At 38.4% G+C, this 25,336-nt stretch overlaps 1 protein-coding gene across 3 annotated transcripts in view; it reads left to right on the top strand.

The window, feature by feature from the left end:
- Positions 1-9,941: 9,941 nt before the first annotated feature.
- The window catches only part of SH3GL3 (SH3 domain containing GRB2 like 3, endophilin A3), a 59,463-nt gene continuing 44,068 nt past the window's right edge, over positions 9,942-25,336 (top strand). The window contains exons 1-4 of one of the 3 annotated variants that reach the window (XM_085070503.1): positions 9,942-9,963; positions 12,095-12,175; positions 19,583-19,699; positions 20,713-20,799. In XM_085070503.1, coding sequence (XP_084926629.1) covers positions 19,622-19,699; positions 20,713-20,799 — 165 coding nt within the window. In that variant the 5' untranslated portion in view covers positions 9,942-9,963; positions 12,095-12,175; positions 19,583-19,621. Of the gene's footprint in view, positions 9,964-12,094; positions 12,176-19,582; positions 19,700-20,712; positions 20,800-24,400; positions 24,559-25,336 lie in introns of those variants that run through there. The other 2 variants (XM_085070505.1, XM_085070504.1) reach the window with 2 other exon arrangements.

Below are 25,336 nucleotides of genomic sequence, written 5' to 3'. Positions count from 1 at the left end.
AGGTAAGATCAAATTCCTGGCTATCTTCCACTTCCCTGTCACACTGTGTGTGCTTAATAAACTGCTTTTACAATAGTGATAGGATATGACTGCCACCTGCATGCTATGTAATGTGTATCCTCTACAGAAAGAACATTTAGCAGCTGCAAGATATAAGTACTTTAAGCCTAGAATACCTGGATGTTCTAAGGTGAGCTCACTGCTTTTTAAGCTGTAAAAATGCTTAATCCCTGTGTCACTCTACATTATTTTGTAGTTAATGTTGTCAGTGGGTTGACAAAGGCACATAACCACGGGCAGAATCTGGCCTATCATATTTACTAGGATGTGATTCCTTAACTAGACACTACAGCCTTGTAAGGGCACACACTCTGCTTTGTTTTTGCATCTGAAATGCGAGCGGGTAGACCTTGTCTTGCAAAGCTGTAATTGCCAGCTCTGTGACAATTATATGTGAGCTCAGTGCTCACATTTGTGAGCATTTTACATGATAAACTGTAGAGTCTGAGACCAGTTTGGTAACTTTAAACAAATACTGAACTTGCCACTTAGCAACATATTTTTGTCTGACGTTTTTGACTGCCTCTTAGGTAGAAAGCTTTTTGGAGCAGGAAATAATCTCTTATATGATAATTATACAAGGCCATGTTCCTAACTAAAATTCTACTGAGAAATTAGTATATCGTTAAATGATTTTTTAAAATGTAGAATAGTGCAAACACTGTACGTAGCTAATACTAAGTTCAGAGGCTTATTCATAATTCTTATGTATAAATACCTTTCTTCTGTCTAATTCTCTTCTCATCTGCAATCACTTTTCTTTAAGCTGCAATTATGTTACCTCATTAACTTTTTCTTGTTTTGCAGAAGCAGTAGATTCTGCCCTGCTCAAAACCAAATCTTTATGCCACAGTTAGCAGGGGATTGTTCATATGTAGGTCTTCACTTCCTGCTCATTGTGTCTCCTCGCAAGAAGCTAAAGCTTATTATATTGTTTAGCCAACTTTGTTTTTGTCTTTTGCAGTCCTTCATTGCTAAATAAGAAAGCCAAGCTTCTTTCACAAACTCAAGAAGCATATTGCTGCTTTCCAATAGGTAACCACAGATACTTCATACGTAACCATTGATTTTCTATCCAGGGATATGTAGGAAGTCTTACAAAGAGCATGAGTAAGGACGCATCTAATAACATGTCAGACTTTTCCTGTTTCCACACTTGAATGCTCAGTCCAGAATACTGATCCCCGCACCAGAGAACAACCACAGTTTACAAAGTCAATATATACTGTATGAAGTAGCTGTATAGTTATGATAGTTACCACAGGGAATGAAACCTAAAATTTTTAGATGCAAGCAGAGGGCATAGGCAGGATCTGACTTTTCTCTGAAGTAGGCTCAGCTAGAGGAAAAATATTGATTTTCACCACAGCCATCCTTCCTTCAGAAGTTATTTCATGTTTGAAAGGAATGCATGAGGCTATAGAGAAAAAGAAAAAGGGTGGTATTTTATCTTAATTTATAATTTTATTTTATTTACAGGGTTCAGTTATTTTATGTGATCTCTTCCTTAAATAAAAGCAAATAAACCATAAGATTTTCTTTAAGTGCAATGTTTGATGTATACTGCATTGGAAGTTATTAATTAGTATCAGTGCTCAGTTGCGGCAGTCACGAGTTCTTCCAAGCAGATATTGCAGACATCAAACAAAAAAAGTAAACATAGATTAAACTTGAGACTTTTACTTGTGTAAAGCACCCAAACATTAACAAATTTCTCTGAACCAACTGCTATGTCTTATATCTCTAAAGTGTGAAACCAGCTTTTCTAAGACTGCATGGAAGCTGCCAGCTTCAGTTCAGGAGGTCTTTGCAGACTGAAATCAATTTCTTGGCTTCAAAACCCTGCAGTCAATACTGGCTTTTTCTGGGAGAAGGGCTGCTGGGCTTGGTGGGACATGGATCAGGTGCACAGCGAGGTTGCTGTTGGGGTTGGGTGGGTTTTGATAGAACACATTTATGCAGAAATGCAGGTCCTCCTTTCAGATGGGTCAAAGGAAAAGTGGAAGAGGGCATTGAGGAAGCAGACATGCAGATTACATTTTCTAAGCCCCCTGGAATATCTGGTTTTGCCTGTGTTCTTACACTCATTTTTTCAATGTGCACAATTGACAGCTCGATAATCATGAGCAGTATGAACAAAACCCAACAAAATCAGTTCTAAACCAGTATCCTATGTAATTCTCATGTTATGGCATTTACTTGAGATAATTTTAATAAAAGCAGAATTGTACAGTGTACCCAAATGAATATCTATTTCCACTGCAGTATTTTTGTATATGACCTCCAGTATTCTGTCCTTTAACCAAAAGAAAAAAGGAAAAGTAACTCCTTTTTTTTTCAAATTTAAACAGTTCCACTTCATCTTCTTTTTCCTCATTCTTCTGAAGAATTTCTGCCTGAAGCACAACTACATTACACTCATAAAACATATCAAGGTATCAGCATTCTTCAGTACTCCAGCCACTCCAATCACTGCTGTGTGAACAGCTGCAAGTGCATTTTTTTAATATTTGCAACTAAAAATACTTCTGTGCTTAAAAGTGTCCAGTTCTGCAAGCCTTCCTTGGCCAGGACACTTCTCAAATGTTCAGTGAAATTCTAAACACAGTAGGACTCCAGACTGAAAATCAGAATCTGGGGAATGTACTTTTCAGGGGGTAAAAAATGAAAACAATAAATAAACTTTGAGGGGGAAAAAATTCCTTTTTGACTATGAAAGCAAAAAACATGGTAAAACAAATTCTAAAAAATACTGACTCTAAAAATGCAGCTCTATATTTCTGAGAGAGTAATTCCTTGTGCAGGAAATACCTGTGTAATTAACATTTACTAAAGCAAAAACTCAAACCTGCATTCTGCCCATTCCAAACTTCTGCTGACTTCATGCAAACATAAGTGTTCTAGAAGTGTCCTACTTTCTTATATCAAACAAATGCAGATTTTATAATAGTGTGAAGAAGCATAAATCTTACTAATACAGTACCCATATAAAACTACTAATAATCATGTTAGCATGGATAGTATGAAATAAGCAACAAAAGATCCTGGATATTAACAGAAATTCAGATGTGATTTCAGTGATGGGCCATGGCACATTTTGCAAAAGATGTCTGGCTTGGGAGTCCAGGGAGTCCAGCAGAGGCAATTAGGTGAACTAAAGGGAAGGTAATTTATTCCTCAGTTGACTCTGAACTAAAATAATTTTGCTTGAACTGAATGTACCAGGGTTTTCAGTCACTGATACTTAGAATACTTAATATTTAAAATATTAAACATTTGCATTTTATTGGGTCAGTGAATAGTTATCTGCTTATTCAGCTGTTAATAGTAATTACAGATCATTAGAAACAAATGTGCAGCACCTATCAATATGGGAATATATTGTGAGACTGCTTCACAAAGCATTGTCACAGTATGAGGTACACAAATGCTGATTTGGTACCTCAGTAGTAATTTTAAGCATGGCAGTTTGTTAATCCTAAAATTGAGTAAAAATGAATGCAACAGTAAAGAGAACATCTAGACATTTAATTACCTTGTAATTTGAAATGCTTTTTGTTATTATTAGTTCAATTTATAAAAGCACCATGTTTAAATTAGGTGAGTGTAGTTCTTCTCTACTTACTATGCCTACTTAGCAATGCTAGAGATTTTTAAAAGATAATGAGAAAAAGGTTTTTCCCCTTCATTCTCAGCTAATTTTGTTTTGTGATTACCATGGCAGTCTTGTTTAAACTGACTGATTCATAGGTTGTATGGTATAAAATGAGATTTTATATTTTCTACATCGCACAAAAGACAATTAAAGCACTAAATCAGTTTATGAAAGAAAATAACTCAGTTGCACTTCTCACAGTACACGGGGTAAAAAATGTTTAGATTTTTTTTTTTCAGCTCTTGAGGCAATTAATCTGGCTAGATGTAAAAATGACAGGGGAAGGAGCCTTCAAATTGAACTCTTAATTCTTTGGAGAAGTTCATTACTGGAACAATGTTGTGTTAGTTCTTGTCTGCGCAGGTATTCATTGCTCCAACAAATCTATGCCATGTCGCTTGTTTCAGTAGCTCCTATATTTAAGATAGACCAAAAGATGTAGATGTTCAGGGGTTTACAGCTCCTTCTTAAAAATGGCTCACAAAACATCTCTGACTATGTCTCATCCATCAAATAGCGAACAATGAAAATCCATGGCATGAAATTATACCTTGTGGAGCTTCTTGTTAGAGGCAAAGAATTATAAAAGGAGGGGAAACCAGCAGTTTCATTATTGGAACAATTGGAGTAACTTGTCTAAAGATACTCCATCTAGTCTTAAAATACTGTTTCTATTCCAACATAAAATATAAAACCCCCACTGCTCTACGAGTAAATCTGTTCCATATTCACATGGCAAGCAATGCTGTGTTCAGTTGTAGAGTAGGTTTCTAAGCCACAGTCATTTCAATGCCACAAGGAATACAGACTATTAAGTAAGTAGTAGAACCTGGCTAATTCACATCAGTAGTTCAAAGCACCAATGTCTATTACTAAAATTTGTAAATTAGTAAGTTATCAACCAGCATAGCCCATTTTTGCGATTTTCCCATGAGCGTTAATGATATTTGATGTTTTCTTAAAGTCTGCTCCTGCAGGCTAGTGAGTAGATGCAAACTTTAGCTTCCATCAAAAACGTGTTCTCACCTTTATGGTTAGAGATAAAACATGAAAACATGAGCCAGCTGAACCCTGGAGTATCAAAAACCAGAAGGCAAATAAGCAGAGCCCCAAATTTATTTATTTATTTTTTAAATATCTGGCAAGCACAAAGCTAATCTTTTGATATTTGATGGACCACTTTATGCTTTTTAAACACCTGTAGTTAGCAATATTGAACTGGCACAGTATGAAACAGAAGTGCTCTCCAAATACCATTGTACCAGATCCTGATTTTGCAAGTCGATAAACACCATCCAGTGGGAGCTTACGGCACCATGCAAGTTTGAACCTTTATTTAATAGATGCAGGTTAATATTAATTATTTATTAAAATATAGTGTAAAATATTCTTTTTTTTTTCCTGTATAGAATTAAAGTAGTCCTTGTAATATGAAACCTGAGCACAGCTCTCTAATTTAGCACAGCACATAATTATGGAGTTAAGCACGTGTTAAAACGCTGATTCAGCTTTTTACTTCTGTCTGTGCTGAGAACTAGGGAAGACTCTCCAAATTATTTAAAATTTTATTTTATTATTCATTTAACAACAAAACATGACAATAATGAAAAGGACACTGAAGGAACTGGAGGCACAAATCTTGTGACTTACTTTCTTTCATGTGAGAGATCGTCAAACTCCTCAGAATGCATCCATGAACAAAATTATGAAATAAGTTTCTGTACATAGATTCCAATTTTTGCAAAGGATGAAGTAATGTTTGTAACAGATTTGGCTTTCTGAATCTTGTTGACCTAGTGGAATATGGCTCATTTTCCTTCAGGATCATTGCAGGAATCTCAGCTAAAACCTTACATCTGCCAGAATAGAGGATTAGACAAATTGGCAGGTGGTAATAGATTCAGAAGTTAAAAGGAAACAAACTGAGCAGCAGGATAAAATCAGGGCAAGGTAATTAACATTCTGTTTATATTTTCAAAGAAGAAACAACAGGAAAAGAACAGATGCCGGTTCAGATTTGTGGACACTCCCAGGAATTTTTTGCTTTAGGTAAAACAGTAAGAACTGCCCAGAACCCATGGGACTCAACTGGCCACTGTGGTGAAGGAGGTCAGATTGCACTGAGACACAAGTCACACAGAAGGGTGTCATTTAATACACATGGCTGCTTCCTGCACTGAACTGCTTCTCAGCTCCAGATGCGCTTGTGGAAAAAAAAAATCACAAGGGAGCAACTAGAATTTAGAAATTATAATATAAATTAAATGTGATATCAGAGCTATTGGGAGTTTGTTTAAGGCAAATTTTAGTCTGGCATCGTACCATGGTACCTTAACACACCTGAAGATATATAGCCCAAGAGCTACAGGGGAAAACAGAACAATCATGCAGCAATCAGTCATTTTTTAAAATACCACATGGGGCATATGGCAGAGAACAAAGATTATTCTGTGCACAGTACCTACTGCCAATGCAGTGTGCTTTGAGGGGCTGATTCAGAAGTCAGATGATGCAGAAAGGACTGGGTTTATATCAAAATATGTAAGGTTTTGGGGACCTTACCAATGAAAAGAGAAATCATATAAAAGCTGGCCCTGGTGACGGCTACTGCAAAATTCCCAGCTGCTCAAGGTAGACCAGATCGTTCATTAGTGATTAAGTGTCCTGCTGCTTTGCAGAAGTCAAATAACCTTCAGTTTTACCCTGTTGGCCACAGGCTTGATCTAGTGATGGCTGAAATCTTTGTAATTCTTTTTCAATAGTCTCAGTGAGCTTTAAAACATACACTCATTTGAGATCTGCAGCCTTTCACCTGTAGTGAGCAGAAGAACTGCCTGTGTGTCTGATTTTCATGTCTACACAAGTAACATCAAAATAATTTTACCAGTTTGTTTGAAATATATCAGTAGTTTTATTTAGGCCTGTAAGTATATAGCAGTTGTATCTGAATAACCAAACAGAGGTGATTTCGTGCAGAGAGAAAGAAATTATTGCTTTTCTCCAGTGTAGCAATTTGTACTGCAGTAGGATTGTCTTCCATTCTAGGGATAAGATAAAAAAAGTTTAAATGTCAGTGAAAGGAATTTTGAGGCAAAAATGCCTTAAAAAATGGTCTCTGCAGACTCAAAAGGTGAGAATTTTATGTGTAATTTCATATGCATATAGGGTGAAACTCTGGACAAAAGAGTACTGTGACACCCTGTCAGTGAAGTGTGGTCTGAACACCAGGTAGGGGCAAAGCATTTGGCTAAGGCACAGCTGTGGAACCTGAGAGAAATGTGCAGTAGCCATTCCTGCAGAATTTTCTGGGTCAAACACTTTGAGCAGCCTGTATCTGAGTCCCTTCACTGGTAAAATATGGATCATATTCCCCAACTGCATGATGAGTTAAATATCACATCATCCTTAACACTTATGAATGCTTGTAATCATTCACTGTGAGATCATATAGTCTTGCAAGGTAAATCATAATCCAAATAAAGGTAATAAGAGTCAAAGCCTTCCCAATATTACTCATTGGGAATAAATTTCCATTCCAGCCTATTTCAAATGTGCATGCAATGCTACTGTTATGCCATCTGAAGTTTCTTATGGCAGCATTAATTTCCTTGCAATGGATTGTAGCATGGAGCTGCAAGGGCTTCCTGTCTAGAAGTGGGAACTTGTTAATTTTCATGTCTATTATTCCAGTGTAGCATTTATGGCAAGGGTTTATTTTACGTGAACAGATTTGGTTGTTAAGGCAGCAGAGTGTGTTTGCTGTTGTCTTTCTGTGTTGTTGTTTTATGTTAGGTGGTGAAGTGTAAAATATGTTAGGACTTTTAGCTATAAATTTTAAAGTTTAGCTGAGTCTTTTATAGTAAGCTGATCTTTCTCTAAGATGTCATTACAGTATTTTTTGAAGTCTTCAAATTTTCCTTCTTTTTTTTTTTAGTAAGAAACATAAAGGGAGATTAAAAGCATATTTGATGTGTACATTTTAAATTTATTGTTTCTTTGTAGTGCTCTTGCAGAGCCTGGATAGATACATTTTGTATATTATGTCCTTGCAGAATTCCCGCTGTGGTACATAGGCAGAAGAAGTAGGGCATAAAGGATGGATTTACATTTCTCCACCTTTATTTTGTTAAGAATTTAACTTGTTTTTAGCTGCAGTGTGCATAACTCCATGCTATATCATATCAGAAATATTCTGTTGAAATCAAGTTCCCCTAATTGTCTAGCATACTAAAATAGAAAGACAATAATCTCTCTTTTGCTAACACAGTTCTTTCTAACCCAGTGACCCAGATCCCAGTGAGTTTCCTTAAGCTCAGAAAATGATTTCACAGAACAGTCTGTATATTGGTGCTAGTTCTACCTTTTTCTAAATTGTTTTCCTTATGGAAAGAGAAAGAATTTGGTTGCAAATTCTTTCTCTTTGTTTCAAAGCAAAGCTAAGATAATAATAGTTCCTAGTTCATCAACATGCCCTAGTTCATTTCTCATCTTCCTTTTACTAAACTTCTCAAGGGAATTTTAAAATAAATTTGTTTTTGAAAGATGAAGTTTCTGGGCATCATCCTACAGCGTAAGAAGCAGATTTAAAGGACATTTACCCAACTTAAATAAGCAGCATAATAACAGGCAGAAGATATTCCACTGTAAATTGGAAGGAAATCAGTAGAAGCTAATTGATTTATAAAATAAATGATTGGAATGATTTTTAAATAAATTATGAGCAGGTATACTAGAGCTTATAAATAAATCCATATCCCTCTAGATAATTCCAACAGGCTAACTTTAGGAATCTAAGTATGAGTAAACAAGAGCAAGGATGCTGTAACACTGCATGGATAGAGATCCCCTGACATTTTTGGCCCTTACCAGATATTATTTAATTTATGGAAACTAAATTTCAGTGCAGACAGCACTGCACTTGGCATGGTGGCAAAATGCTCCATGTGCCATTCCAAAAAAAGGATGCAATTTTAGACATCCAGGGAAACTGCAATAAGCCTCCCACTCGCTGGAGGTCAGGAAATCTAAGGCTCATGGATGTACCACAAAACAGTTTTGTATTGAATCAGCTTTTCCAGAAAAGTTGAAACAGTAGGAGATATCTGGGAGATTTGAATAACTCCTTTAAATCATATTCTACTGGATACATTTGCTGAACAAATTTTCACCAGTTTATCTGGAATTCTATGTTTTGATTTAAGTCATGCTCCAGTAAATGTTCAACATGACTTCAATGGATGAGTGAGTTTACATTTCGGGTTGCTCAGTTTAGGAGCTTCTAATCCCTGTGGAGCTGCTATTAGCCATTGGTTGACCTGAAATTCACATGAGTTGGCATTAATTCAGAGCCTGGTTTGCTCTGCCTGGTTTGCTGCTTTGGGGTGGGTGCTGTTTAAATTTGGACCTGTCACTTAAGCCAGTTTTTCTTGAGTTTTACCTCTTACTTTTGGGAAAATCTGTTTTTAACACTACTTTCAAGCACTCCTCCATGACCATGCTATTTCTTGTGCTGATTGTCTTTAGGGTTTGGCCAGAGTGGTAGGGAGGGCCAGGGACAAGAGGATGGGCAGGAGGAAGCAATAGTGAGCTTTCAGTGTGGCCTCTAACATCAGCGTGTTTTGTTCCTTGCCTATGAGGAATACTCAGAGTGTCCAGACAGTGTGCAGTTAAATTCCAAAGGTACTGGAGGGAACATTCCACATGTTTTTAATAATGACCCTTAGAAATTCAATGTGACCTTTTTTTTTTTTAGTATCATTTGGGATCTGGCAGTCTAACTTTTGATTAGATTGCAGAAGGGTTGCGTTTTATATCAGAAAAAAATGTCTGTATTTGGCTTGCAGAAAAGTGCTTGAAAGCTGTGTGCATTCCTCAGCAAAGAAAAGCTTTCTTTTTTGAGTGCAATGTTTAACAAGCAAATAGATTTCATCTGCTTTTTTAACAAGAGGAATATTGCTGTGAGTTTAAAGTCTGAGATATTTTCTGGGAGTATTTCTCTATGTTCCTATTGCAGATTTCTTTGTATTTATTGTACTGGGAACTACTAGTTGATGGGACAAAATGTGATTGCAAGATCTTTTAGCTTTAGAAGGTCCTATTCAGTATTCCTTGTGTGTGAAAATCTCACTAGCTGGCATTACAAGGGCAGAATCTTAATGCACTTCTTTGGGTTTGTTCTGTAGAGCATTGGTTTGATGTGGCCTCTGCCTTTTTACTGGCTAATCAAGGTCCACTGGGACAGAAGATGGGTAAGTAGCTACTTCACTTATCTTGTACTTGTCCATATACAAAGATACATGGTTACTTACCACGGAGATGGACAGGAAATAACAGTGAGGGGGGAGATCTTTACCTCATTAGTAACATTACATTTCCTATAGTGCATATTTTTCATATATTAAAAGTTAATAAGATGGTGTAAGCTTACAAGACTTAAAGAGAGACATGATCATAGTAAATCTGTCTAGAGGCTCAGAAAATATTACTAAGGTATTTTAAAGCTTATCCAGAACTCTTTCCTTCATATTCTTCATATGTCAAACAGTAGTAATTTTTTATTCCTTGTTTAAAGTCTTAATGCCTGCAGCTACCATAGTAAAATTAATGTTTCATATTATATTGGATGTAACAGTTACAGTTTGAGCCCCCAGTCTTGACTAGGGCTATGGAGTAGCAGGGTGGAGCAACACCCGTAGCAGGATAGCTCCTCTCAGAAGTCATTGAAATGTGCCTGGACAAGACTCACAGAAGTCCTGATGCATCTCTTTTATAGATAAGGAATTGATAGATTAAATTATACACTAAATTAATAACTAAGTTACAAAAGAAGTGAATGAAATCTTCTTTGGAGAAAGCTCTGTTTATCATTCCTATAGGTATTGTGTATGTTTTGCAGTGGGCACACTGTCAACCAAAGCTAAGTTTAACACACACATAAAAGGTACTTTGCTGGCATCTTTTCAGTGCCATTATATCAAAATTACTGTAGCTCAGCTGCTGTGGCTTCAATTTGCTTCTTCCATATATGAACAGAGTGCTGCTTGTAAGAACAGATAAGAACCAAGAATATATTTGGCACCAAATAAATAATACTTAATATTTTCATCCTTTTATAAATAACTCTCTTGCATTCTTCTCTCAAGTTTACACACATACCTGGATGGGGTTCTGTTTAACTTAGATATTTTTTCCATTGTTTAGAGAAAATATATAGAGAGGAGAACTTTTCAATTAACTGCACATACTCCAAGAGTTATAAAGGTCAGTCACTTCTCAGGAAGCTTTGGAATGCCTGTAAAATGCTTCCATGTATTTATGTATCTGAAAATATGAAGCAAAAAACAGAATAACAAAAATGCTGAGAAAGAGGATTGCTCAGAGAGTAAAAATATAAGGAAAAACCTCATCATGAAAGTAAGAGGCATTGTCTCCAGCCTAGCTCGGTGTGGTAGACTCCCAGCCTTTGCATACCGACTGCATTGCTGACTTTCTTTGTGCAAAAGGTAACTTTTGGGGACCTTTTGGAGGAAAAGCCAGTAAGGTGCAATAGCCTTTGCATTATACTCAGAGTATGATCAGTTGTTTATTTTTGTTTGCACTTCACATTAAACACACTTCTTGAAAGTAGCTGGACTGAGCTCCTTGAATGCATCTGACTGCAGTCAGCAGCTGGAATTGCTGTGAGGGTGGAGATGACACTACTCTCCTTACTGTCTCTCTTGCATAAAACATTGAGCAGAGATTAAAACACATCTCTAGTTTTGTGGGTGACTTTAGGTAGTTTGGCATAGAGGCGATAGAGCCAATTTCTGCAAAATTTCAGCAGACAGATTAAGTCCCCTGATGAGATTTCTGATAAGATTTAAAATATTTTTGTAGCCTGTAGAAATGCTACTTTCACAGTTTTGTGATAGATGTAGAAACTTTTGATTTTGCTGCAATATTTTTTAGTACTGAACAGAAAATAGCACTAAACTGATTTACTGAAAAAAGGCTTTCTTATGCAATACCCATCAAATATACAAGGACTGTAACTTAACCTTTTCTTCTTAGTGTTGACATTGTATCTTGCCTTATTTTTACACAGTTCAGTGGAAGTTATGCTTGCAGCAGAATGCAGGCTCTTTCTGCATGTCAGTTTTGAAACATTTTCACTAGGCAAAGCAGTTTGAATCCTGAGAATAGGAGATATGGGCTCACTACCAGAGTAGTTTTACATAAACATTTAATTTGTTACTTTTCTGTTCTTTCTCCTTCTTTTTTTAAACTTCATTTATGGTGACTGTATTTGGTCTGCAGAAAAGTGCCGAAATAATCAGAATGTTTATTTTATCACCAAGTTTCTATGATAACGTTTGCTCTAAACCAATTTTTTTTAAGGTTCCAAGAGAGTACAATTGATTAGATGCATATTTTCTGCCTTATACAACAGATCACACCCAACTGCACAGCTTTTCTCAGGTAAGTGAGCTATTATATATTCCCCTTTTTCTTCCTCTCCCCATCTCCCTTAATTAATAAGGAAAACCAGACATCTATCTGCATGAGGCTTCTTTTAAAGTCAGTACATATATGCATGGAAAATAAATACCTAGTTACAAGAATTTATCCACTGGGGCCAGCTCTAATAATGAATTTGAAATAGGATTTTCTTACTACAGTGAAAAAAAAATTCCTCAGACTCAAAGATAAATCAAAGGAAAGTGGCACCCCGGTGGACCAGACAACCCATTGGCAGCACAGTCACATGAAAGCCTCAGAGGTCACTACCTCAGTATCAGCAAAGCTATTTGTAGAGCTCACTGTGGAGTTGTGGCTGAATCAGAATACTTAATAACCTGGCACCCAAATTTCACATGTTGCCAGCCTCAGTCCATATGCAAGCCTTCCTTCACGGCTTTGGAAGCTTCCCTTTGAGTTGTAAAACATGGATACACAGTCCTGTGTTTTGACAACTCCAAAAAATTAATTTAGAATTAACATTAAGAGACTAACTGTGTGGATGTACAGGTAGGTGGATTTTATTGCAAAAAAGCATGCTGGCTACATCTACAGCAGATACGCTGAAATGAGGAGGAAAAGATAATTCCAATGAAATCTTAGTTATGTGCTTTTTGTTCTAGTCTATGATACAACTAGGGCCATTACAGAATTTTCTTCAGAAGTCAGCATTTTTTGATCACTAACTGTTTATGAGTAAAGTATCTGTTTTACATGTTGGGTTTTTTTTTTAGGATGCTTTGGTTTCTTTTGGGGGAATGGAAATGTAGGTCAGACACTTGAACCCATTCCCACACACATTCTCTTTTCTACCCATCCATTAATTTTGATTTTGAAAAGTCACAATGGGTTTTTTAAAAATTTCTGAATTTCTGTCTCATGTCCCTGTTCTAATGTAAGAAGAGTCTCCCCAGCCAATTCATATATGCCAGAAGCCAAAAATGCTGGAGTGATGGCCTGTCCTCACTTGGAAAAGAGGCTGTGGTGCACTGCAGGAGATGTAGTTCAACAGGAATGTTCAATCTATACAGCAGATCAGGAGCCAAGAAATACTTGAATAGAGCTCCCACGGCTAAGCAGGGCTCTGAGCACCTCACTTAATCTACAGTGTGACCACTCCCCACCTGTAAATTGACACACACTTCCTTGTTTCACAAAGGCTTCAAGAGGATAAAAATCTGTGAAAGTTATGAGATTCTCAGATACTGTGATAAGTCCCAGGATAAACAAATGTTGGATGCAAAACAGCAGCTTACATGGTACATATTCAAGGGCATGTGGAATGAATTAGAAAGATGAAGAGAGGGAGCAAAAGAATGAGAATGGGAAGAAACAGAAGGGAGGAAGGATAGGCAGAAACCCTGCAAGTCAGGCACTGTCACTGGAAGCTATGGGAGAGTTTTAGAGTCCTGCACACTTTGAGTTCATGCTGCAAATAATCTTGGAAGTGTATCTAAAGCAAACTGAGCCAACAGCTTGCTAAAGGAGTTTTTTGCAAAATTCCAATGTTGACGTTTTTGTGAAGTGACCAAAAGTAACTCCCCAAGAAGGGATCTTACTGAGTGCATTTTAGAGCATGAGTGGAGATATTAAACCTAGGTTTTATTTAATATTTCCCCGTAGTCTTTTTTTGGAGGGAGAACAATATAAGCAGGTTAAGACAATTAATTTTCTGTGCTGTGCCCTGCCAGTGTGATGGAAAAGGCAGGTCTGGATATAGACATATGTGGATCTGTAAATAATAGGCCATACACACTTCCTTTGCTGCTGCCGCCCTTTCTCTTTTTTTTTTTTTTTTCCTTTTTTCTTTTGAAAGTGCATATTATGAAACTGCATGCTGGGAACAGATTAATGGATTATTTTTCTGACAATGGAATATAAAGATTTACCATTCACTCATTAAAAAACAAATTCATTTTTAGAACTGTAGGTTAAGCAATGTGACAGGTCAGTTAGAGAAACTGCTGCTTTTCAAAGAATTGAAAACTGTGGTCAGTAAATAAGAGCAAGAAAGAGGTGACAAAATTCAAAGGAGAAAATGTAGCATTCATGTATAGAAAGCTCTAAATACAGTGATACCAGGTTTTTTGTTACTTCTGGAATGTGTGGAAAGCCTAGTGTTAGGATGAAGAGTGTCCTTTTTGCTCCAGAACATATGGGATGTGATACATTCCTGTGCAGAAGGACAAAACTCACAGTTAAGCTTTCCAAAAAGGATTTAGGCAATGCACAGTAATTTATACTGTCTTTCTGCACTAGAGGTCAAAATTGCCAGTGGTCATACTAATGACAAGTCTCTGCTCGACTGCAGTGAAACAACAGTGGCTGCAGATTAGGTGTGCTGATATTGCAAAACCTCTTTCAGCAGCAAGGAATGAAATGGCTTAATGTTAAATAGAAGGAGCTGAAACAGAGAGTTGCTCATGATTTGCTGAGGAACGTCTCAAAGTCACTCTAAGGAGTCTAATGCTCAGACCATTTACACGACACTGGGCTGCCTTAGAAGCAGATGAATTGGTTTGGGTTTTTTTCTCTTTTCAGTGATACACTTTCTACTAAAAACAATGGGCATTAGGAAATAACTGGCTTAGGTACTTCTCTGTGTCCACTTTGCATATACATGAATCATAGGCATCTTCCTCCTCACAATACCCAAAATCTCCTTGATATTTATAACTGCAAAGCAAATTTTAAAATGCTATTTAGGTAGTGTTTGAAATCCTATTAGGCACCTCATCTGCATTTGTGTGTCTAGATTCCATTTAAAACCTGATGCTAGAAGCCCATGTGACACTTGAAATAGCACTTCAGAAATGTAGTTTTTAGAGTCTGATCTTCATGGAAAGTATCATATTTTGAAATTCTATGGGCAGAACCACTAAGATGAAAACAATCCACAACTGAAAATATTGGCTTTATGTTCTATTTTAAAGAGTCTCTCTGCCACTCACCAAGCAAGGTAGATTTTGGGAGGCAAGATTATAAACCTAATGAAATTAATAAGAACTCTGCTTTCAGTGAGCATCACATCACACCCTTCACTGAAGTATACCCAGATGGACTTACACACTGTTTACTGCCTTTTACTTGAATGAAAGTGAAAACTAATGCAAACATTAAGAGAAAAACAGCTAAAAATTAAATGGGTAATAGACCTGCTGAGCAACTGATGAAGGAGGTAGCTAAAGTACCCAGAGGGTTTTGGAAGGAAAACAGCAGGTATTATTTGAATAAACATGTTTAAAATAATGAAGTTTGTCTAAGGTGCATACAAGAAGTCCAGAATGCCAACAAAGGGTTTTAATCATAGATATATTTCAAAACACAATATTCTGGAATTTTTCATCAAAATCTTTTGGTATAGAAATTTATAGATTCTAAATGGCATGACACATTTCCTCATCACATGAATGAAATACAATGAGGCATATACCTTCCCATACCTTATGACTTCTCTTCCCCACATCTGTTTTGCACAGTGCTTTTAATTTTAGGATTTCATCATCACCACCATTCCCCCTTTGCTCCTGAAGCAGGCAGTGGAAGATCACTGCCATCTACAGATAGAAGATAGTATCACTAACATTAGAGCAAATAGTTGGAACAGTGTCATGTTGGAACATTTTTCCCTTTTTCCCTTGAGCACTTGTCTCCTCAACCCTACCTTCCTCTTAAAAACCCCACAAAGTCACCCAACACACTCTATCATTTCTTTGGCACTCTGATCATAATAACCCTCATTAAAGAAAAAGCATAGTACTTTAAGAATCTTAAAGCCCTGTTTTAATTAAAAGAAAAGAAAAAAACAGGATTCACAAATGTGCTTTCCATTACCTATTATATATGGCAAAATTTAGTATACATGTCAAAATTATAAATGGCTTTTTACAGAATTCTCAGAAAGCAGCTGAGAGAAATAACAAATTCTGTGGACATCTGTGTAGATGGATTGAGTAAGTGGGTACCTGCTTTCCATGTATCAGTGCCTGGGTCACAGTTTCAAGATGACACATCAGGAAAGACAAGCAAGTATAGCACTGTAGGAACAGCAGAGATACAGCTGAATCTCAATTTATTCCATCTTTTAGTTTCTTCCTCCAAAGAAGGACGTAAGAAAAGAAAATTGATAAAGCTTCATGCTATTTTTATTTATTGAAGAATCATATATCTGCAGCCTATCAAAACTCATTCTAATTAACATAACTTTATAAAGAAAGAAAAATCATTTCCCTCCTGTACCTTCTGTATTTAGATAGAAAGTTTTTAATTGTAATGAAAATGTTTATCAAACATGTCAGATATCTGTTATTAAGATATAGTAGCATTCACTAATTTTTAATCTCTTCCAATAGACACTGTTCCACTGAATCCTTGAAATTACTGCCTACTGACAGTATTAAAAAAACCAAGAATCACAGATTTGGCAAATTGTAAGCAGTCCAGTGTCCCCATTAAGGATATGTGATTTGTCAGCTCACATTACCATTTCTACTGTGTTGTGCTTAACACAGTAAAGAAACTGATGGGCAGAACCAAAGAGAACCTATTTCCCTTTGAAATATCTAAGTGTAGGATTGGGCTCACTGAAATTATCTTTAGCTATGAACTTGAGAATTAAAATCTGCAAGAGATCACACAGCTGTAATATTTAGGTAAAAAAAAAAGGCAGAAGCTAAACGCAGTAGAGTTAAAGTGCTCTGTAATTGCAGGGCCTTTTATCTGCTGTCTGCCCAAATAGTCTTCTTCATGCACTGGAAATGAAATGGAGAAATGAATCTTATTTGCTTCCCAGGTGGGAGAAATTCCCTGGCTTGTTTACCCTGCTGTCTGTATATCATCCTAGCAGCCAGAGTAGAATTCTGCTTTGATTTGGGAGTCCATCACAGCATGATAATATGATTGCTTCAAGGAACATATTCCGGTACTAGCAACACCAAACAGCTCTAAGTCTATTGTTGGAGAAGTTCAAGCAATAAAAGCAACAGCTAATCTGGTCTGATTATAGGGAAGGAGAGATTTCTGACTCTGAAAACCTTTACCATCATTGCTTTGCACAAGCAGTTTCCCCTTTTTAATCCTGTGCCCACCGAATTGCAGAAGAATATATGTCTGGTTTCCTTTAAAACTTCTGCCAATTCAAACCCAGTTCATAAGAGCAACTTTCAAAAAATACAGGCTGAAAGTTTAGGTCCCACTGAAGTCAGTGACAAAAGTCCTGTCAGCTTCAGTAAGGTCAGATTTTCATTCATGATATTGATTCAGCTGCTACCTTTAAATACAACAGCTTTAAGGTTGTTTCTACAGTCAATGTCAGGTGTGTTTATTATTTTAAACCACACAATTTCTTTAGAAAAGTAAATATCTGAGTACCTTTACATTTCAACGAGTAAGACAGGAAGTCTGCAAGGAGGCATGTCTGTGTTTCCCACATTTTTAACATATATTTAATTGAAATGGTTTTCTGGAAACTACAGAATGAAAGCTGCTTTTTCCCCCTCTCTCTCAAAGGGCATTTCTGTACATAACCAGGAGGTGGCATTCCTGGGTAACAGTTAAAGGAATTCATATACACTATTTCTCTTTTGCATATGAGAGAGAAAAAGGTATCTTACTATAGTGGCAGTTAGTCAATTAACTGAGGCTTAAACTAATGCAATAAATTTGCTTTATATAGTCTTCGTTTTACGAGAAGTGGCAGAGTTATCCAGTAGTAGACATTAATCTTCATGATGAGACAGCAGGGATCTGGCAAGCTGTATTCATCTTCCTGTAGAGTATTTGATAGTAAAAGTCCTTGTCTTCAGTTACATCATTTTGTTCCTCCAAATAAGCCAGTTTGCAATAATTCATTGACCACAATAATACCCACTAAAACACTGTTATAGGAACAGTTAGGAATTTTAAGGAAAAAAAAAAAGCTGAATTTTATCCAGTCAATGAATCTTAATCAGATTTTTCAAAGTCTGATCATTCCCATTTGTGATCCAGTTGGTCTATGGAGTATTGCCATATTTAACATCTGTGTCACATCATGCCTTTCCTGTTGCCTCATTGATCAACAGACAACATGTGATGTTTCCCAGATGTTCAAACACGGCAGATCCCAAAAGACCTATTAAATTACACTGAAAGCAAAACAACATCTATGTTGTAAAAGTTTTGTTAAATTCAGGTATGCCTGAATATTCACAAACTTGCTACAAGATACTTACTGATATTCAAATTGATGTTAAAAATCAGTCAAACTCTTTGAAATGCCCACATTATGTATTATTTAAGGGCTCTGTGTCACAGAGTTGATAAGATTTTCTGTTCTGCGATATAAAGCAAGTTTAAAAAGAATTAAGTATCTATTTAGACACGGAGAAGATAAACCACTGGATTTTTACTTCATTTTATTATTTGTCTCCTGTTACTACATGCAGTCTGGGTTCTTGCAGATTTTTACTCAGATTTCTTGCTGATTATATATTTTTTTCTCTGATAAAGCTGAATAAATAATGATTTTTAAAAGCTTGTGCATTGCATTCTCTAAGTAAGGCAAGGCAGTATGTGCTGTTCTTCAGTGTGGCCTTTTTCCACTGAAGTCATCATTATAAAGGTCAAGACTTACTAAGATGTTACTTAAACCTTTGTTCTGTACCTGAATAACAGTTACATGGAATTCTAGATTGGATTTCACACAGTAAATGTGATCCAGTTTACACCATCATGGTACAACATTCTGCTTTGAAACAGAATGATACTGTAATTTATGATACAGTAATTTTAACATGACTATGAATGTCCTTCACAGCTTTCTGAAGATAGTGCTACTCTTCTAGCAACATTTCAACTTCAGAACTTGTGACTGCATTGTCAGCAATGAGTCTCAGCATTTTCTGATGAACACAGGCAGCTGTGTGCAGAAAATCAGTACCTTTATTTTGTCACCTGTGAAACAGCAGCAGAGAACTCAGGTGTAATCTGTTTAAATCAAAGCAACATTTCTCCCCATTAGTACGACTCATCAAAAGTTAGAGTTTGGCTTACTCTTTAATAAGAAGGAACATAGCTACTTTAGAAAGGCCACTGCAAAGAGAACTGTTCCTTCTGTGGTTATTGATAATTTTCAAGATTAGGATTGCTAATTTTGGCAAGCTTCAGAATGACAGAGCTGCATACACAGAAAAGCAGGTTGTTGAGTTTTCAAAATTAGAGTATCTACTTATAGTGTTGACAGATGTAACTTTAAAAAAATCTGTCTAGATTTTGAACTCACCTAAATTGTTTATATATATTTTTAAAAGAAATATGGAATTAGAACCATCTTGATTATTTAATGGCATAAGACCTAAAAAACTTTTGTTTTGTTATTGGCACTTTTAGAATAACAGCCAGAGATTTACCAAAGTGAGGACAGAAGGTATGTGCAGAATCATGGAGAAGCATGTGGAATACAAACACAGGAAGGAGACAAGAAGAGAAGCAAAGATCTGGATAATGGTAAAGCGACACATATGGAAAGTCAGCTTGAGAAGAACAGTCACATATGCTAAAAATAATTCACTAGCTACATTTAGTTACAAGATCTGGGGAGCAAACATAAGCATCCTAAACAACTGCAGTAGGTTAGCCAGAGTGTCTGCTGGCCCCAGGGTCACATATTCCTGCTCTCACTGCCAGCAGTGTCCGTTTGCAATGCAGAGCTTTCCAAGTTCTGGCCAGTGCTGGCTGCGTAGAGAAAACTGTCTGTTCTTTTCCATCTCTCATGATTTCTTATGAAATGTATAGTGCAATGTAAATCCCTGTCAGTGATACCTGGGCCAGTTTATCTGTGCAGAATGTGCTGATCTGCAGAATTTCTTGGTTGTGTTCTAGAAGCAGAAATGTAGTGTTGGCCTGCTCCTGTACATGAACATATCTTTGCATGACCAACTTTTTTTTCTTAATCATAAATAATTCTTTTATGTAACTATACAGAAAGGCTGCTAGAACAGGCACATGAGATGTCCTTACTGTCTCGGGCATTTTTTGCAGAAGGATTCTCTTAAGTTCTTGCTATTGGGGTCATTTGCTGTTGGCATTGCTTTCACAGTGTCAGCTCCCAAGTTTGTTGTGTGACACTTGTAAAAGAATGGAATGGATGACATTTGGGATGTCTTCACTAAACTAAATCACTAAATTTCACCTAGTGGTCTAGTTTTTTGGATTTTGCTCTTGAATGCTATATTATATATTACTTAATTTGCTTGGGTCAAAACTTAAGTATCAGTGTCAATTCAGTTTATTAATCTGGTTTTTTTTCTACAATTGTCAAACTAGATGAATCTGAGCCTGCTTTATTTTTAAACCTTTCTACAAGTTTGCTCTTGTGCAGTGGGTTATTGGCCAACTATTCTTTCAAATGGCATCATTTTCCTAGAGGATCACCTTTTCCAAAAACCACAGCCTATCACCACAATTTTGACAACTAACATGAAAAGTAACCAAGTAATCTGCACTGTCATTACACACAGATAATCCTTACAGACCATCGATGGATATCACGTCATGTCGGAGAGTCTTGCTCACTGTTGTTTGTAGTTACTCTTGTCCTGGATCAGGTGAGTACATCCAAAGTCTCCTTCTGATGCCTTGTGTTGAAATGTATTGCATGATAAGCTGATGCACAGTAATTTATCTTTTATTAAGGCTTAAATATTAAAAAAAAAAAAAAAGTGCTTTCATAAAGTAGCCAGCATGGCCCAGAATCAAATACAATATAATTTCATCACAAACCCATTTTTCCTCCCCTTTTTGATGTTTTCTTTTATAGCAGTAAGCACCAAAGACCCAGATTGTATTTCAATGACAGTTTTCATTATTTTTAAGAGACATTCAAATGAATGTGTATGTAGTTGGCTTCAAATTCCAAGTAATTTCAAATGCTAAGATGCCTCTAGATAATTTTAAAAATATTTCTAGTTTTCATTCTGCTGTAAACCTAATACTTCATATGGCTGTTATTGCAATTTCAGCTGTTACAAGGAAGATGATTTGTTCATTGAAAACCAAATCAATGAGATTGTTTGCCACATCTTTAGACTGAGTTTCTGCTGAGTTTTTTCCATGGTATTAGCCCCACTGAAACGCAAGTGAATTATAAATTTAGCCAGTTATCCAAAAGGCTATCTTGTTTGAATTTCACAGGACCAATTTTCAAGCACAGTTCTCCCATTTAAGTAGGCAGTGCATATTTTCTAGTCACTACCTTGATCTGAGCCCAGTTAGGAGTTCTCAGTTTGTACAAATTTCATTGTCCATTTTAGCACACCTTATTCAGTAATATGTTCGAGCTATTATGAATTCCTCTCATGCACTTTAATGTTTCCTGGGTAGTGGAACTGTAATTGTTGTTTAAATACACAGACATTTAGAACTTTTGCCCTGAAGGCTCCCTCTGTGAAGCATTTTTCACTCTGCCCATGTAGTACTATGCCCTGCCCTGTCTTCTACTTGTAACAGTTAACTTTAATAGAAGAATTTTTTAATAGAATTTTTTTTACTTCATGTCAGCATTTATCTGAACCACTTCCCATATTTTTGTAGGATTCCTAATTTCCTTCATTTTACAGACTAAATCACTAACTTTGTATTAAACTTAAGGATTATCACCTAGCAAATTGTAATCCTTTTTTTTCCATGGGATATAACTGTGATTATAAAGCCTTCTAGACATTCCTTAGCCACTGTGTATTGCTGGCTACAAGCTATAACTTTTGCTTAGACCTGAACTGAATACCAGTGTCTTTCAGGGTGCCTTTACCAAATCATTAATATCTGGACTATTCAAATTGGCTCATTAATTAGGTTTTCACCTTGTCTGTATCATTGAGCATGTAGGCTATGAAGTGAAATTTCCACAGGGCATTTCCCACTTGAAAATTCTTCTATCACTTCAGCAGAGACAACATGGCTGCTATCCTTGGGTAACAAGCAGGATTTTTACACAAAAAAGAAGTTGTAGACGTAGAGCCTTACTAAAGTTCTTTATCTAATCCAATTTTACAGCTAACAGCTACAGCAGCTCCATAATCCATTCATTCCCCTCCACAGTGATTTATTTCAAACTCCTTCCTTCTTTGCTCTGGTCCAGCCATTCTTAAAGCTGAAGATTAGCCAAAGCTGCCTTCTCTCCCTAATTCCATAGTACAGAAGGAGCTTGCTTTAATTCCTTTTATGGAGTTGCAATATCCTAGTTTAGGCTTTATTTCCTCACCTGAGGTGTCTACAAATGTGTCACTAATTCAAGCCATACCTAATTTGGCCCTGACAGTTAACATCTTGCTGCCAGTTTCAGTTAGGGAGGAGAAACAACTGCTGAAATCAGAGTATTTGATAGTATTTGAAATCAGGTGTCTGAGGTGTAATCTTGTTTACTTGTAAGGAGGCTGAAAATGCTCTGTCCCTAGACCCAGGTGGCACCAGATAACATGGTGATTGCAGGCCTCTTTCAAACATTTCCAAAAACCTGAAGGACTTCACCTAAGTTTGTCTTCCAGAGCAAATGTTGACTGGTGCTCTCCTCTTTGCTTTCTCTTCTGCCTCTCCTCTACAGAGAGTCCTTTGTCAAGTAACAGCCTGATCCTTAACTCATTAATGTGTTTGTCTTTACACTTTGCTTGTTAGTGGTTTAATAACTTTTTTGTAACAAGTGGGAACAATAATTCCTTTCTCCCAAATTACAGAGTGACAATCACTCTGAAAGTTCTTGTATTTTTTTCTTCTTTGCTATTCTAAAGAAGTAATTATAACACACTCTGGAAATGCCTTTGTCTCCAAACCCAGTAAAAATGCAGTCAGCATGACAGTGAGTTACACAGAGCCCTGCTGCAGCCAGCAAAGCTTATCTCTGAACTGCTCTCCAGGTTGCTGTGTAAGTTTCAGCTGAATCATAACTCCCAAGTATTCTCATAGCCAGGATCAAGCAGCAAAATCACTGAGCTTATCTTCCCCAGAATCTAAGCAGCTCTTGGAAGTGTTTTACCATGAAGGCAAAACCACATCTCTAATTTATGTCAGCACATTCCTGATACACAGTCATATATCAGAATATAATCAATCAATCCCTTGTGTAACAACCAATCAAAAACTAAAACATCCTTTCAGCAGAGCTCTTTCTAGACCATCTACTCCTCTTCATGGGAGACTGTGCCTTTAGAACCCTGAGCAGCATCACTGCAGGTATGGAGTCACACTACCAAGTGGATTTTGTTCTGGTGTGCAGCACCAGCCAGTTGTGTTCTGGACTACTGCAAGAGCTTTCATGTTATAAGAGCTATAATTAAATTACCACCTACAATAATAGACCTGAGGTTAATGAGCTCAGCTAGAGATGCTACGTTGAACCACAAGAAATGAGACAGACCGATAATGAGACATTTTCAGCCTTATTAGAAATAAGACAGATGAAACCAGGCTACTGATTAGCCTTTCGGTGCCGGGGCGGTGCTCCTCGCGGGCAGGGTGCCTTTCGGTGCTGGGGCAGTGCTTCTCAGGGGCAGGGTGCCCTGGGAGTGCTTGGGTGGTGCTTCTCATGGGCAGGGTGCCTTTTGCTGCCGGGACAGTGCTTCTCAGGGGCAGGGTGCCCTTTGGGCGCTCGGGCGGTGCTCCCCGCGGGCGAGATGCCGTGTGGGTGCCCGGGCAATTCTCCCCACTGTCCTGTGGATGCCCGGGCGGTGCTCCCCACTGTCCTGTGGGTGCCCGGCAGTGCTCCCCGGTGCCCTGAGGATGCCCGGCGGTACTCCCCGCTAGCCCGGTGCCCTGAGGATGCCCGGCGGTGCTCCCCATGGGCCCGGTGCCCTGAGGGTGCCCTGACGGTGCCCGGCAGTGCTCCCCGGTGCCCTGAGGGTGCCCGGCGGTGCTCCCCGCTGGCCCGGTGCCCTGAGGGTGCTCCCCACTGTCCTGTGGGTGCCCGGCAATGCTCCCCGGTGCCCTGAGGATGCCCGGCGGTGCTCCCCGCTGGCCCAGTGCCCTGCCCGGGCCAGCTCAGCCCCCGCCCGGCTCCCGCCGCTGTCTCCATGCGACAGCGCAGCGTGGGCGTCTTCCAGCGCTCTCATTTGCATAGCCCCGCGAGTGGCCAATGGGCGTGCGCCGCTGCCGCTGTCATTTGCATGCGGCCGGGCGGCGGCCAATGGGGCGGCGGCGGCCGGGCGCGCGGAGGGCGATGCTGGCGGCGGCGCGCGGGCGGCGCAGCGAGAGGCCGGGCCGGGCGCGGGGAGCTGCCGGGACCTGGCGGCCCTCGGCCCGGGCGGCCGGGGGGCAGCGGCGGCGGGAACATGTCGGTGGCGGGGCTCAAGAAGCAGTTCCACAAAGCCAGCCAGGTAAGGGCGGCGGCGGGGCCCGTCACGGCTTTGCTGTTGATGGGCGGTTCGCCCAGCGCCCGCTCCCGCACGGGGCGGCGGATCCCTCCTCCGTGTGTGGCAGCATCACCCTGGCACCTCCGGGGAGTGTTCCCTTCAGCGGTGCCGCTGGGTCCTCTGCTTGTGTTTTTGCTTGTCAGCCTCTTGTGTTGATCTCGCAAGAGATCAGCCCGTGTCATTCTTTTGCTTGGGGCTTCAGGTCTTTCCTGTAGTTACTAATATTTGTTATTTAATGATGGGCTCGTGTTCGTGCTTTGAGGCCTCGGTTGAAGCTACAGCCTGTAGGGTACCAGCTTTCCCCCAAAGAGTTCATTGTTTTGATCTTCCACGGATTGCTGGTTTATTATCCTACCTGGAATGCCATGTATTTGTCCTGTAGAGGGTATCAGAGGATTCTAGAGTTTTCCCTCCTTTTCTAGATGATGTGCTCTTATCTTCTCTAGGGTGAATCTTCATCTTCTCCTGACTTCTTGATCTTTCTCTTTTACAATGTGCTTTGCTTTAATAGTTTAGCTGGCTGATTTTAAGAGAGAAACCTCTTTCTGTCAAGCAGGTGGACTGGTTGCATTCCATGGCAGGATGGTGCCAGTGCCAAACCCTGCATTGGTGCAGGGGCTTCGGGATGTGCCTGCAGTGGGACTCTGCCACTGAAGGGTTTTGGAAGCCTCCACTGCTTTGCTTGCTTGTTCCAAGCCTAAGAGATCTGTATTTCTGTTGGCTGTCATTAATGATAATGGTA

Source organism: Lichenostomus cassidix, chromosome 10 (genome assembly GCF_008360975.1).
Source record: "Lichenostomus cassidix isolate B80296 chromosome 10, HeHo_3.0, whole genome shotgun sequence".
Taxonomy (NCBI): domain Eukaryota; kingdom Metazoa; phylum Chordata; class Aves; order Passeriformes; family Meliphagidae; genus Lichenostomus; species Lichenostomus cassidix.
Note: the sequence above shows the minus strand (reverse complement) of the source record. Positions and strands in the feature narration are given on the sequence as shown.